At 37.9% G+C, this 15,602-nt stretch overlaps 1 protein-coding gene across 6 annotated transcripts in view; it reads right to left on the bottom strand.

Moving 5' to 3' along the window:
• LOC108397109 (ubiquitin carboxyl-terminal hydrolase isozyme L3-like) overlaps positions 1-15,033 on the bottom strand; it is a 211,672-nt gene extending 196,639 nt beyond the window's left edge. Inside the window, exons 1-4 of one of the 6 annotated variants that reach the window (XR_012121051.1) lie at positions 14,526-15,011; positions 2,543-2,704; positions 2,096-2,181; positions 253-302 (exon numbers count right to left, since the gene is read on the bottom strand). Coding sequence is in view for 4 of the 6 variants with exons in the window: in XM_073212535.1 (XP_073068636.1) it covers positions 253-302; positions 2,096-2,181; positions 2,543-2,552 (146 nt within the window). In the remaining 2 variants the exon portion in view is untranslated. Of the gene's footprint in view, positions 1-252; positions 303-2,095; positions 2,182-2,542; positions 2,705-14,411; positions 14,429-14,525 lie in introns of those variants that run through there. The other 5 variants (XR_012121050.1, XM_073212535.1, XM_073212533.1 and 2 more) reach the window with 5 other exon arrangements.
• Between the last annotated feature and the right edge of the window lie 569 nt (positions 15,034-15,602).

Below are 15,602 nucleotides of genomic sequence, written 5' to 3'. Positions count from 1 at the left end.
AGATCGCCCGTTAGCCAGAGCAAACAGCACACAGCCTGTAAGCAATCTGACAAACTGAGCTGGCCAATATCAAAGTGCATGTTAACAGTTTGTCAAAACATGTTCTTCTGCTGAAGTATGACTACTTTTACATAAGCATATCCCTTCAATGGAAAAAAAAAATCCAAGTAATTTTCTAAAACTGCATATCATACAATAACACTGGGGTTAAATTTAAACATGGCAAGAATAGTTTTAAAAAATGTGAAATACCTCTCAGTCTGACCTTCATGGACAATGGTCTCATGAGTAACTCGAATAGCCTGTAACAAGAATACAAGGTGTTAATAGAAAAAAACTGACTATATCCAAGTTTTTAACTGAAAATAATAATGCTAAATTTAACATCTAAAGCTTTGTTAAGAAACAACAAATTGGAGGAAGTTTAGGAACACTTTAATTCTAAATATTTAAGAATAATTTGAGTAACCAAGTGAATTGATGCACTTTCTGAACCACAAATCTCTGATGATAGAAAACTGAATATGTGATTTTTTTGTAATCTCCAGGTGTAAGTGGGTGTCATTTAGCTTATTTAATTATTACGATGAACATTTAACACTTTATTTAACTGAGACCAGAATAAAGTAAGCATCTCACAGATTGAGACTGAAGAAATTTGTCATCTGTTTCTCTAGGTTACATGCTCCTCTGCCGCTCTGGTTGTATTTATGCTTAATCATGCAGCTTCAGTCAGCAGTTTAGAAATGTAGAGCAAAAAGCATGATTTATCACAAGCTAGATTTTTTAGTTTCCTGAACTTAAAAAAAAAATGCTCTTATAATACTCTACTAGCAAAGATGAAGAAAATGGGCAAAGTAGTAAATTACAGGTACAACATTTATGAATGGAAATTTGGCAACAAATAAAAAGCCTTAAAAACATGCAAACACTTCCAGGAGTTTATATATTACACAGAACTGTACATAATTATAGATAACTAAGGATATTTGCAAAGATTTAGCTACAGTGGTACAACTTATAGAATTTTTTGAAATAGCTAAAAAGAGGAAAACATTAAATTTCTGACAATTTATTAGTTAAATAAAATACCATACAATGGAAAGCTATGCAACCATTAAATGATGATGTCAAATATATATTTACTGGGTATGTAATACATTTGTGGTAAGTGAAAAAAGCAAGTTATAAAACAGTATTACAGTATGATCAAATTTTTGTTTTAAAAAATTATGTACATATATTCCCTATAAAAAATATTAATGGTGGCTATCATTGGTGGGATTACTGGTGGTGACTTTATGCTTTTTATTTTATTTTTATATAAAACAAAGATGTTTAATTAGATCTATAGGTTTTTTAAAGAAAAAACAATATAAGATAATCAATGTATGTTAGAATGCTAAAGCAATATAATCAAATTAATGAATTTATTGGGCATGAACTCTGCATAAAGCATTGTTCTAACAAAATAATATGTACACTATACTGCTTCTAATTTCAAAGAATTTATAATCTACTTAAAATGTTATTAAAAGGTAAAAAGTCTTTAAAAGGAAAATAGATTTCAAAAATAATAAAGTTTAGAAAGCACTCTAAAACAATTCTATGAAATGGTATAATAATTTAAAACTAGATTATGTGGACTGTGTCTTCACATGCAAAATATTATTACATTGGTAAAATAGCTAGAGTATGGTCTAAAATCTACCTTTGAACCTTTGTCATTTGCATTGGTCTTCAGTCTTGTTCCAAATTCCCAGTGAAAGACACACAGAGTATTGCCAGGTATATATTTATTATAAGGAGGGAATGGTAAGGAATAGTCAATCATAAGATATTTTATAAATTTGTAAATCAAACTGCTTTTTTTCCCCTAATTCAGCTCTGGATGTAAAAAGGAAATAGCAATTTATCAACATTTATGGATATTTCAGATAAAAAGTACCTGAGAGGTACCAAGGACCTTTTTTAATGGATACAAAAAAAATCCATAATTGCTCAGAACTACAGTTTCAAGACAGACCTCCAAACAGAATCTACAATCCCACAAAACTTTGCCCACACGAGATCAAAACAGAAAGAAGGTACCGACGTCATAATTTTCCAGATATCTGGCTCGTTCTTCAGGGCTCATTGATACAGACTCCTCCAGGAATTTTTTCAACGTTGATCCAGATTCTAAGAATATTGAAGAAAATAAAATTGCAAAGGCTTGATATCTACGAAACATTAAAAGTATGCTAACTATTTTTCAGGTAAAACCCTTTCATTGGTAAGTTAGAAATTTGAAAATATTGGGATAAATGACAGGACTTAAGTTATTTCCTTGTTTGTTAAACCTCTGTTTATCAACAATATAAAAGAATAAGAAGGGTTATTATTTTTTCTAACACTACACACATTCCCATTATAAAAGAAAGAAGGAAAATGCTTTCTTTAACACTTTGAAAGAAAGAACTAGAGCACCACCTACTGCTCAGTAAGTTAACTTATAACTTAAGGGGGGAACGGAGAATAGCAGGAATGAAAACTGACTTACCAAAGTGCATCTTGTCTTTATTGTTGGCAATAGCATGGATCAGCCCAATTGTTCCACAGGCATCGCTGACTGTTTATTTTACTTCATGAAATATACTGATGATGTAACATCTTGTCCCTTAGATTTTATTTTTTCCTCCTCTTCTGTACCGAATACTTCATACTATTAAAAAAAAAAGTGAACAGCCTACATATGAAAATAATACCTTAAAAAGGACTGAAACATAAAACTGGAAAATTTCTAAAACTCATCAATGAGGATTTGGTTGATTAACATGTTATGACATATATTAATGGAATACTATACAGCATTTTAGAAAGAACATATTCTGACTTAGAAATGTATCCATGATTATAGAGTAGTTATAGGTCAGTATATATGAATATGATTCTCACTTATTTTTTAAAAATATTTACTTTATATATGCAATGAGAAGTCTGAAGTACCAAAGGCCTTTTGTATATCATTCAAAAACTTAACAGAAGTTATCTCTGGGACAAGAGATTACTGGAGGATTTTTACTTTCTACCTTTTACATTTCTATATTGATAAATCCCACTATATTAACAAAATTCACATTGTGTTCATAAGCATATAATATTCCTAACAAACATTTACCAATATCTGTAACAACTGGTCCTAAAAGCAGTATGATGAATGTCAAAAGCATGGGCTCTACGTTCACCTGCCTGAGCCCACATCCTGGCTCCACCTTATTAGCTGTGTAACTTTGGCAAGCTACTTAACATCTCTGTGCCTCACTTAACTAGTTTTTAAAAAGAGGCTTAAAAAATGAATGAGAAGAAGAAGGAAGGGGAGAATAGAAAGGTTTTCTTTTCAGATTCCAGTTGAGTAGGGAATTAGCAACCTACAGTCTGCAGGCCAAGTCCAGTCTACTGCCTGCTTTTGTAAGTAAAGTTTAATTTTTGTATCGTCTATGGCTGTTTTCACACTAGAGGGCAAATTGAACAGTGGTAACATTTAGCCCTACAAAGTTGAAAATATTTGCTATCTAGCCCTCTACAGAAAAAAGTTTGCTAACCCCTGAAAGTAAAGAAACAAATGATGTCTGCAGTAAACCCATAATTAAAAAATTGCTTCAAGCAACAAATGCATCTGTGACTCAAAAAATAATTTTATGAATGTGCTTCTAAATAAAATTTTGAAGTAACATTTTCAGAATAGATTCTGAACCATTAATTCGTTCATTTAAGTTCAACTGGTAAGAACTGTGAGAGGTTCAGTATAGTAACATCTCATGCTGAAATGTTCATGCAGTCCTACACTTAAGCTTGTTGTTGTTTAGTATGAGTGTTCCTTGCTGACAAAGCAGTGAGATTTGGTAACTTCTCAAGATTCAATGTTTAGAAAAAAATCCTAAAATGATGCACACTAAGTATAGGAAAAATGGGAAAGTAATTATAGCACCCCAAAGTGAAAACACAGGTTCTAGAGGCAACAAAAATACCAGAGAGAAGTATATTTACAGTGGCTTCACCTATGATTCATTAGCTGGCAAGTGCTACTATAAAGGACACCTTTAGAACACCATACCTGACTTTATGTAAAGGGTAATGAAGTATCTATGAGAATTCTTTTGCTTTAGTATGCTTAAGTCCCTCGGAAACTACATGATCAGTTTCTAAATTAGAATTTACAAGACTGAAACACTTTGTATATCTGAAAACATCCTAGATATCTTTTGAGGGACTTCAATGTCATTTATGGCCTAAAATTGGGACATCAAAAAATGGCAGATGCCACTATATTCTCTCTGTATGTAAGTATAAATACTTACTTATATAAATACTGACTTGTGTGCTTTCTAGCAATAGGCGCAATAAGCTTTCCAGTACTTATGATCCACTAAATGAATAAACCCTATTGATAAGGATAACATGCTTTATTTTTGTTTAATACTGATGACCCACTAAATGAAGGAGATAAAATCCAACTTACTCTTACAAAAAAAAAAAAATAGGTCATAAAAATCAATGTTTTAGGAAATTTCCAATTTGGACTATAAACTCACATTTGTACTAAAGCAACTAAGAAAGCCTGACCTTTAAGGAGCTGATTTAAAAACATTTATTTTTTACTACTTCTTATAATTGGAGTCCAGGGATAGATATCTATTGCCTTGTTTTAATAACTAAATGAAGGAGATAATTTAGTCTAACACTGGACAATCACTAAAACATTTATAACTCTATAAACTTCTATATTACATTATTTGTTCTGTAGAATACTTAAGTAGAAAAAAGAGATATTTCAATATTTTTTATACTCTCTCAATCTGAGGTTAGTTATGGCATTAAGAAAATTATCCAGGAATTTCCAGAGTGAGCAAAGTTTAATTCTTAATCTCTATGAGACCTGACTCCAGTTAGTCCTGAAAGATAAGATGGCCTGAGCATGTAAATGCCAACTCAGCAACACCTCGTTTCTCTCACATCTTCCCATTGACTTCATTTTTTATAACTACTGATCTCATCCTGCTTTTCTAAGTTTAAAAATAAAAATCAGGATATAGACTCAAAAGCTGTTTTAAAATGAATTTAAAAGTTTTGGCTCCATAATACATATATCTATATGACATCATTCTAGAAGAAAGGCCTATTATACAGAGATTTGAATTTAAATACAGAGAACTAAGAACAACTATAATCTCCAACACATCTTAAATCTGCCAATTAAACTATAGTTAAGCTTAGTGATTCCCACCCAAATCGTTTACTCTGAAAATAATGTAAACTATGGCATTAATTATACCTACCTCCTTAAAACAGGCAATTATTTCTTTTTACATATATATTAAAAAAATTACATATTTTATATATTGAAATTTGAACAGATATTGTCTATTCATACATTTCTAAGATTTATTATTATTGTAGTATTTAACATCTCTAACATATATGCATCAAAACATGATTAAATGTTACACTGACACACAGTTAAGGCAAACTAAACGTGTCTTATAAAAGAAGAAAACTACCCAAGTTTAAAAGACTAACTCAGGGCTTTATTGATAATCTATAAAGCAAAATCTAAGTATCACCTCTTTAATAAAACTAGATTTTAAAGATGTGTCCACTGCCTAGATTTCCTCATTTTATGCAAAAAGGGAGTCATTTGTTCTTAAAGAAGAGCATATTTTTAATTCAACATCAAAAGAGAACTTGGCATTTACCAGAAGAAACTTTATGTCTTCTTAAAGATAATCAATGTATTATTCTCTTCCCTATAAAACCTTTTCTGTTATAGGGAAGAGAAGTAATACTGCACACATAGGTCTTGGTACCAAGCCAATTCAGGATCCATTCCATATACATCAACAAAATGCCAGTTAGGATGTAAACCTAATTGTTTGAGAAACTGGGAAAAGGTGGGAAAAACAAAACAGTATACTTTTAACAGGGAAATAATCAAAATGTATGTACTGTGTATCTGATACATAAAAGGGAATGAAAGGTACAAATATTGATATTCTATAAGAATGAAGAAAAGCAGGTTTTCCACAAATAGGGTGGGATGAGATAATTTATTTATATCAATTTACAGACGTTTAAAATGCAATATATATTAAGCAAAACTCCTTTTATCAAAATTCATTAATTTGGGATTGAAGATAATAAGCCAGGACTTCACCAAACACATATGGTTGGGTTGGTTGACATGTAAAATTCATTTCAAGCACACTTACTTACATAAAGATAGATAGATAGATAGATAGATAGATAGACAGACAGACAGACAGATAGTTAGATATCACTAATTATATCAATGAGTAAAGAGTATACAAAGGCAAAAAAGTCCAAGCGACTTGGGGGAACACCAGAAAATGCTTGATATAAGAAGTAAACTGCTGGTTTCCTGACCTCTACTACACAACAAAACCTAATCGATTTCACTGACTCTCATATCTGGAAAAACAACCATAACAAAAAATTGGTGTTTTAAACTCTTTAAGATTTCATAGAAAAATAAAATGTAAGACTCTCATCTACTGCTGAGAGAAAAATTAAAAAATGAGAATGATGTCAATTTCACAATAAATTTTTAATAAATGTGTTGAGATTTTAAAAAGTACACCATCACAAAATAAGTTTTAGATGAAAGAAAAAAAGGAGCAGAGGAAACAAACAAAAAAAACATTCTAAAAAATGCATCACTACACCTTACATCAAGAACACATTACAGTATATACTGGTCTAACAATATCTGAAATTTAAAAATAAAAAAGTGCCTTGGTGGGGAGGATCCAAGATGGCGGCATGAGTAGGAGAGCAGAAATCTCCTCCCAAAACCATATAATATATACTTTTGAAAATGCAACAAATACAACTATTCCTAAAAGAGAGAACAGAGGATACAGTACAACAGCCAGGCTACATCTACATCTGTGAGAACTCAGCATCTCATGAAGAGGTAAGATACAAGCTGCAGGCTAGTGGGACCCGAGTGCTCCCCCGACCCCAACTGCTCAGAGGGAAGAAAGGAGTCAGAAAGGGGAGGGAGTGCAAGTGCAGGACTGCTAAGTACCCAGCTGTAGTAATCTGCACTGGGAGTGCAGATACGCATTGCATGGTGTGCTGGATATTAGAGAAATGGAAAAGTAAAATCTGCGAGTGGGTCCCCCAGCCGCTCCCCTGAGACAAAAGAAAAGCAAGTGCTTTTTGAAAATCTTAAAGGGACAGGGGCTTCACAGCTGGACGGAAGCATCCCAGCAAACCCAGCCCAGCTGCTGGGAATCAAGGGGAACATCAGGCATCCCAGCCCCCTGGGAGGCTACATAGCCCTGAAGCCCCTCACAGAAATAAACAGGCTGCCAGTCATTCCCCCAATGGTGTGGTCCTGCCACAGCAGCCGAGCAGCCTGGGAGCAGTCGCGCACATGCCCGAAGTGGCGCAGCACCTGGAGAGTAGTCGTGCATGCATGTGCAGTGGCGGAGCACCTGGAAAGGGCCGCTGACGTGCAGTTGTTTGGCGCAGGTAGAGGATGCCAGGTGGGGCATGAAAGGGCGCCGTTCTTGTAGGAGAGCACACCCAGCATGCCTGCCACTCCCCGGAGAGTTCTGGGCTACCCTGATGGTAACCCCACACCCGGCAGCTTAGGGGATTAATCCGGAGGCAGCACCAGGGGTGCGGGTAACCGACACAGGCAGCGGAGAAGGGCAAGGCGACCAGAAAGCAGGAAAGGACATTGCTCTTTCAGCTGACATATGCGCTACCTGCCTACAACTACCTCTATTGCCATGAAAAGGCAGAAGAATTTGGTCCAATTCAGAATTACCCAGACAACCCCAGAGAGAGGGCCTGGGGAGATATATTTAACCAATCTTCTTGAAAAAGAATTTAAAATAAAGGTCATAACCATGCTGATGGACCTGAAGAGAAATATGCAAGAGCTAAAGGATAAAGTTGTGAGGGAGAATACAGAAATAAAACAATCTCTGGAAGGACTTAAGAGCTGACTGGATGAGGTGCAAGAGGTTGTTAATGGAATAGAAATCAGAGAACAGGAACACAAAGAAGCTAAGGCAGAGAGAGATAAAAGAATCTCCAGGAATGAAAGAATATTAAGAGAAGTGTGTGACAAATCAAAACAGAAGAATATTCTCATTATAGGGGTACCAGAAGAAGAAGAAGAGGGAGAAAAAGGGATAGAAAGTGTTTTTGAAAAATAATTGCTGAAAAACTTCCCCCAAACTGGGGAAGGAAATAGTCTCTCAGACCACAGAAGCCCACAGAACGCCCAACACAAGGAACACAAGGAAGACAACACCAAGACATATAATAATTAAAAAGGCAAAGATGAAGGTCAAAGACAGAGTATTAAAAGCAGCCAGAGAGAGAAAAAATGTCACCTACAAAGGAAAACCCATCAGGCTATCATCAGACTTCTCAACAGAAACTGTACAGGCCAGAAGAGAATGGCATGATATATTTAATGCAATGAAACAAAAGTCTTGAACCAAGAATACTGTATCCAGCACAATTATCATTTAAATATGAATGAGGGATTATACAATTCCCAGACAAGCAAAAGTTGAGGGAATTTGCCTCCCATAAACCACCTCTGTAGGATATTTTAAAGGGTCTGCTCTAGATGGAAGTACTCCTAAGGCTAAATAGATGTCAATAAAGAAAATAAAATCACAGCAAAGAAATCAGACCAACTAAATACTAACTAAACTCAAAAAACAAAATCAACTACCTACAAAAGCAAAGGAAATGCAAAAGAGTACAGAATAAAACACCTAACATATAAAGAACTGAGGGGGAGGAATAAGAAGAGAGAGAAATAAAGTATCATCAGACTGTGTTTATTACAGCTTAATAAGCCAGTTAAGATAGAAAGTTAGATAGTAAAGAAGCTGCCCTTGAACCTTTGGGAACCACAAATCTAAAGCCTGCAATGTCAGTAAGTACATATCTTTCAATTATCACCCTAAATTTAAATGGACTGAACACACCAATCAAAAGACACAGAGTAACAGAATGGATAAAAAGCAAGACCCGTCTATATGCTGCTTACAAGAGACTCACCTCAAAACCAAAGACATACACAGATTAAAAGTCAAGAGACAGAAAAAGATATTTCATGCAAACAATACGGAGAAAAAAGCAGGTGTTGCAGTACTTGTATCAGACAAAATAGACTTCAAAATAAAGAAAGTAACAAAAGATAAAGAAGGACATCACACAATGATAAGGGGTCTGTCCAACAAGAGGATATAACTATTATAAATATATATATATGCACTCAATACAGGAGCACCAACATATGTGAAACAAATACTAACAGAATTAAAGGAAGAAATAGAATGCAATGCATTTGTTGTAGGAGAATTCAACACACCACTCACTCCAAAGGACAGATCCACCAGACAGAAAATAAGTAAGGACACAGAGGCACTGAACAAAACACTAGAACAGATGGACCTAACAGACATCTACAGAACTCTACACCCAAAAGCAACAGGATACACATTCTTCTCAAGTGCATATGGAACATTTTCCAGAATAGACCACACACTAGGCCACAAAAAGAGCCTCAGTAAATTCAAAAAGATTTAAATCCTGCCAACCAACTTCTCAGAACACAAAGGCATAAAACTAGAAATAAGTTATACAAAGAAAACAAAAAGGCTCACAAACACATGTAGGCTTAACAACATGCTCCTAAATAATCAAAGAATCAATACCAAATTAAAATAGAGATCAAGCAATATATGGAGACAAATGACAACAACAGTACAAAACCCCAACTTCTGTGGGACACAGCAAACGCAGTTCTAAGAGGAAAGCATACAGCAATTCAGGCCTATTTAAAGAAGTAAGAACAATCCCAAATGAATAGTCCAAAGTCACAATTATCAAGAATGGATAAAGAAGAACAAATGAGGCCCAAAGTCAGCAGAAGGAGGGACATAACAAAGATCAGAGAAGAAATAAATAAAATTGAGGAGAATAAAACAATAGAAAAAAATCAATGAAACCAAGAGCTGGTTCTTTGAGAAAATAAGCAAAATAGATAAGCCACTAGCCAGACTTATTAAGAGAAAAAGAGTATCTACACACATCAACAGAATCAGAAATGAGAAAGGAAAAATCACTATGGACCCCAAAGAAATACAAAAAATTATTAGAGAATACTATGAAAATATATATGCTAACAAACTGGAAAACCTAGAAGAAATGGACAACTTCCTAGAAAAATAGAACCTTCTAAGACTGACCAAGGAAGAAACAGAAAATCTAAACAGACCAATTACCAACAAAGAAATTGAATCAGTAATCAAAAAAACCACCCAAGAAAAAAACCCCTCGGCCAGATGGATTCACCATTGAATTTTACCAGATATACAGAGAAGACATAATAACGATTCTCCTTAAAGTTTTCCAAAAAAAGAAGAGGAGGGATACTTCCAATCTCATTCTATGAAGCCGGCATCACTCTAATACCAAAACCAGGCAAAGACCCCACCAAAAAAGAAAATTACAGACCAATATCCCTGATGAACATAGATTCAAAAATACTCAACAAAATATTAGCAAACCAAATTCAAAAATACATCAAGAGGATCATACACCATGACCGAGTGGGATTCATCCCAGGGATGCAAGGATGGTACAACATTTGAAAATTCATCAACATCAACCACCACATCAACACAAAGGACAAAAACCACATGATCATCTCCATAGATGAGGAAAAAGCGTTCGACAAAATTCAACATCCATTTATGATAAAAGCTCTCAACAAAATGGGCATAGAGGGCAAGTACCTCAACATAATAAAGGCCATATATGATAAACCCACAGCCAACATCATACTGAACAGTGAGAAGCTGAAAGCATTTCCTCTAAGATGGGGAACAAAACGGGGATGCCCACTCTCCCCACTTTTATTCAACATAGTACTGGAGGTCCTAGCTATGGCAATCAGACAAAACAAAGAAACACAAGAAATCCAGATTGTTAAAGAAGAAGTCAAACTGTCCCTGTTTACAGATGACATGATATTGTACATAAAACAACCCTAAAGACCCTTCCCCTCTCCAAAACTACTAGAACTGTTATTGGAATTCAGCAAAGTTGCAGAATACAAAATTGATACACAGAAATGTGTGGCTTTGCTATACACTAACAATGAACTAATAGAAAGAGAAACCAGGAAAACAATTCTATTCACAATTGCATCAAAAAGAATAAAATACCTAGGAATAAACCTAACTAAGGAAGTGAAAGACCCATACCCTGAAAACTACAAGATACTCTTAAGAGAAATTAAAGAGGACACTAACAAATGAAAACTCATCCCATGCTCTTGGCTAGGAAGAATTAATGTCAAAATGGCCATCCTGCACAAAGCAATCTACAGATTCAATGCAATCCTTATCAAATTACCAAAAGCATTCTTCAACGAACTGGAACACGTAATTCAAAAATTCATATGGAACCACCTAAGATGCTGAACAGCCAAAGCAAATATGAGAAGGAAGAATAAAGTGGGGGGGATCTTGCTCCCCAACTTCAAGTTCTACTACAAAGTCACAATAATCAAGACAATTTGGTACTGGCACAAGAACAGAGCCACAGACCAGTGGAACAGAATAGATTCTCCAGACATTAACCCAAACATATATGGTCAATTAATATTCGATAAAGGAGCCATGGACATACAATGGGGAAGTGACAGCCTCTTCAACAGTTGGTGTTAGCAAAACTGGACAGATACATGTAAGAGAATGAACCTGAATCAGTGTCTAACCCCATACACAAAAGTAAATTCAAAATGGATCAAAGACCTGAATATAAGTCATGAAACCATAAAATTCTTAGAAAAAAACATATGCAAAAATCTCTTGGACATAAACGTGAGTGATTTCTCAATGAACACATCTCCCTGGGCAAGGGAAACAAAAGCAAAAATGAACAAGTGGGACTATATCAAGCTGAAAAGTTTCTGTACAGCAAAGGACACCATCAATAGAACAAAAAGGCATACTACAGTATGGGAGAATATATTCATAAATGACAGATCCAATAAAGGGTTGACATCCAAAATATATAAAGAACTCACACACCTCAACAAACAAAAAGCAAATAATCCAATTAAAAAATGGACAGAGGAGTTGAACAGGTCTCCAAAGAACTGTTTGGACACATGAAAAGATGCTCCACATCGCTAGTCATCAGATAAATGCAAATTAGAACCACAATGAGATACCACCTCACACCAGTGAGGATCACCACAATCCAAAAAACAAACAACAACAAATGTTGGCGAGGTTGTGGAGAAAGGGGAACCATACTACACTGCTGGTAGGAAAGTAAATTAGTTCAACCATTGTGGAAAGCAATATGGAGGTTCATCAAAAAGCTCAAAATAGAAATACCATTTTATGCAGGAATTCCACTTCTAGGAATTTACCCTAAGAATACAGCAGCCCAGTTTGAGAAAGACAGATGCACCCCTATGTTTATCGCTGCACTATTTACAATAGCCAAGAAATGGAAGCAACCTAAGTGTCTATCAGTAGATGTATGGATAAAGAAGATGTGGTACATATACACAATGGAATATTATTCAGTGATAAGAAGAAAAGAAATCCTATCATTTGCAACAACAAGGATGGAGCTAGAGGGTATTATGCTCAGTGAAATAAGCCAGGCAGAGAAAGACAAGTATCAAATGATTTCACTCATATGTGGAGTATAAGAACAAATAAAAAACTGAAGGAACAAAACAGCAGCAGAATCATAGAACCCAAGAATGGACTAACAGCTACCAAAGGGGAGGATGGGCGGGATGGGAGGGATAAGTGGGGAGAAAAAGAAAGGGGACGTTACTAATACGGCGGGGAGGCACAGGGAGGGCTCTGCAACACAGAGAATACAAGTAGTGATTCTACAGTATCTTACTACACTGATGGACAGTGACTGTAATGGGGTTTGTGGGGGGACTTGGTGAAGGGAAGAGCCTAGTAAACATAATGTTCCTCATGTGATTGTAGATTAATGATACCAAAAAAAAAAAACTACAGTAATCAAAACAGTAGGGTAAAATAACAAACACACAGATCAATGGACAAGAACTGAGCTCAGATTATGGTAAACTGATTTTTCAAAAGGTGTAAAAATAGTTTCACATTAAGTGTGAGAGAAATATGTCTTTCCTATGACACTAAACCAGAAGTTGCAAATACTGACTTCTTCAAACTGAAGATTTTTCTGTCTTTTGCATAGGGGTCAAATGTTTTAGGGAAAAAATGAACAGCAAATTTGAAAGGCGGGAAAACAAAAGGAAATCAATATAGATTAGAAGCACCACGTGAAGAATAACATTAAGATATATGCTAGATTTTGAACTTTGTATATTTCCAGATTACTAAACAGACAAGAGCTGGGAGAATAATAGTCATTTTAAAAGCATATAATAAACTGAATAAGAAGATGAAGGATTTGCTGCCAACATTAAAATATTTCTATCTACTTCTATATATGAGGAATTTTTTACAGGCTTTGAAAACAGAAAACGGAGTTAAATAACTGACGAATTGTTATTCCTTGATGACAGGAAAAAAGATTATTTGAGTGTTGGGGGATAGTATGTCATATGATGAACAAAAAAGGGAGTAAAAAGTAAACAAGCTGTTTAGAATGAAAACAGGACAAGAAAAACACACCTGAGCAAATCAAATGTTTGTACCTGGCAGCACTTGTTCTTTTAATCAGAGTGGCTGGGACATGTTCCCCAAACTTTCGACTCCGATACCCAGACGGACGTTAATGGTTGTAGGTGGCAAAGAATGGCGTGGGAACGATTATACTGAGTTTTCTGGGGCATAAAACCAACTAAATTCCAGTTTTAAGAGACTAGAAGAGAAAGGGGCGTGGCGGGGAAGAGAGGTGCCTTCATGGGGCAAGAGAGGATGATTGGAAGGTGATTTCACAGCGCAGGCGGTGGATAAAATTACAGGGACTGGGTGGGCGAGTTCACAAGGCTGGGAGGCAGGTGATGGAGGCAAATTAGTCACCCAGGAGGTACGGGGTGGGGAAGCCGTGGAATCCGCACTACCAGCATTTAGAGGGAAGAGGAATAGGAGCACAGGGCAAACGTCCCTCAAATCTCGGACCCCGAAACCCTCCGGAAACGTCATCACGGGGGACTGGGACCCGAGGAGGGGCCGAGGCAGCCGGGGGCAGGAGCCAGGTAGGAGGGACGCGGACGCCAGAGCGGCCCGCCCCCAGAAACACAGCAAGGGGGGCCCTCAGGGAACGAACCCCCGACCCCCGGGGAGCGCACAGACGGAGGCGGGCGGGGGTCCGGGGTCCCGAGCGGCCGACACCACACTCACCTGGTTGGTGACCTGCAAGCGAACACAGAACACGGTTTAGAGACAGACCGCCCCGGGCCGGCCCGCTTCCCTCCGCCCCGCGCGGCCCCAGGCCGAGGTCCGCGGCGCGCTCACCTCGGGGTTGGCCTCCAGCGGCAGCCAGCGCGGGCCCTCCATGGCCGCGGCTCCGGCCCCGCTCCGGCTCTGACCGCCGCCGCCGCCGCCGCTCCAGCGGGCCCGACCCGGGACCGTCTAACCCGCCGGCTGCCGGGGGGGGGAGCTGAGGGACGAGGAGGAGCCTGACGGCGCTCCAGCCCCCTTCTCGCTCCCTGCAGAGCAGCACGTCAGGTCTTCATGTAAGATACAGTCGTTAAGGAAAGGAATAGGGAAACTCCCAAAGGACAAAGAATCTGAATCCACAGCCCGCGCCCCTCACGCTTGGGCTCTTCCTCCCCGAGCCGAGCGCTTGTGTCACGCCTGCGCCACGCGCGGGTCTGGGACTGCACGCTCGCCGGCGCCCTGCAGTGCCTGCAGCGTCCGCCGGAGGCGCTAGGGGGCGCGCCGCTGACTCCTATGCTGAGAGGGAGGTCGGGTCGCTGCCCTCATTCAGCAGCGGACTGGCTGGAGGACGCCTGTGAGTGGTGCCCCAGGAACTTCCCTGTAAGGCACAGAAGTGGTATGTCGGCCTTGTCTGCTATTGCACAGCGTGTGGGGTGGGAGTGGAAGAGCGTATCTATGTATCTTAGTTCCATTTGGCAAAGCATGTCAAGTACCTATTACGAATCAGATACTGCACTAAGTGTTGTATACACAAAGCGAGCTCGTTATACAGTAGAAGCAGCGGACAAAAGAAGGAAGAATCACAATTAAGTGAGATAAGGTATGTGACGATGGTAGCATGAGGTGTGGTGGAACTACAGAGAAGTGCAGCCAAAGGGGGAAGGGAGTGTGCAGAAGGCTTCCTGGAGAAGGTGGACAGCTGGAGTGAACCCTGAGAAGATGGTAGACGTCAGCCAGGCAGAGAGGGTGCTCTGAAGAAGGGAAATTGTGCAGTGTGGCTGCAGAGACTGCAAGATTGAAAGGCAGTGGTTAGAGGCGATGCTAGAGAGAAGCAGGGACAAGCTGGTCAAGATATCTGGGCTTCATCCACACATCATCCTTGTCCACCCTGCCTTACTTGGGTCTGCCAAGACACAGGACCAAACGGCACGG

Source organism: Manis javanica, chromosome 9 (genome assembly GCF_040802235.1).
Source record: "Manis javanica isolate MJ-LG chromosome 9, MJ_LKY, whole genome shotgun sequence".
Lineage (NCBI taxonomy): Eukaryota > Metazoa > Chordata > Mammalia > Pholidota > Manidae > Manis > Manis javanica.
The sequence above is the reverse complement of the archived record's forward strand: the minus strand, read 5'-3'. Positions and strand labels throughout refer to the sequence as shown.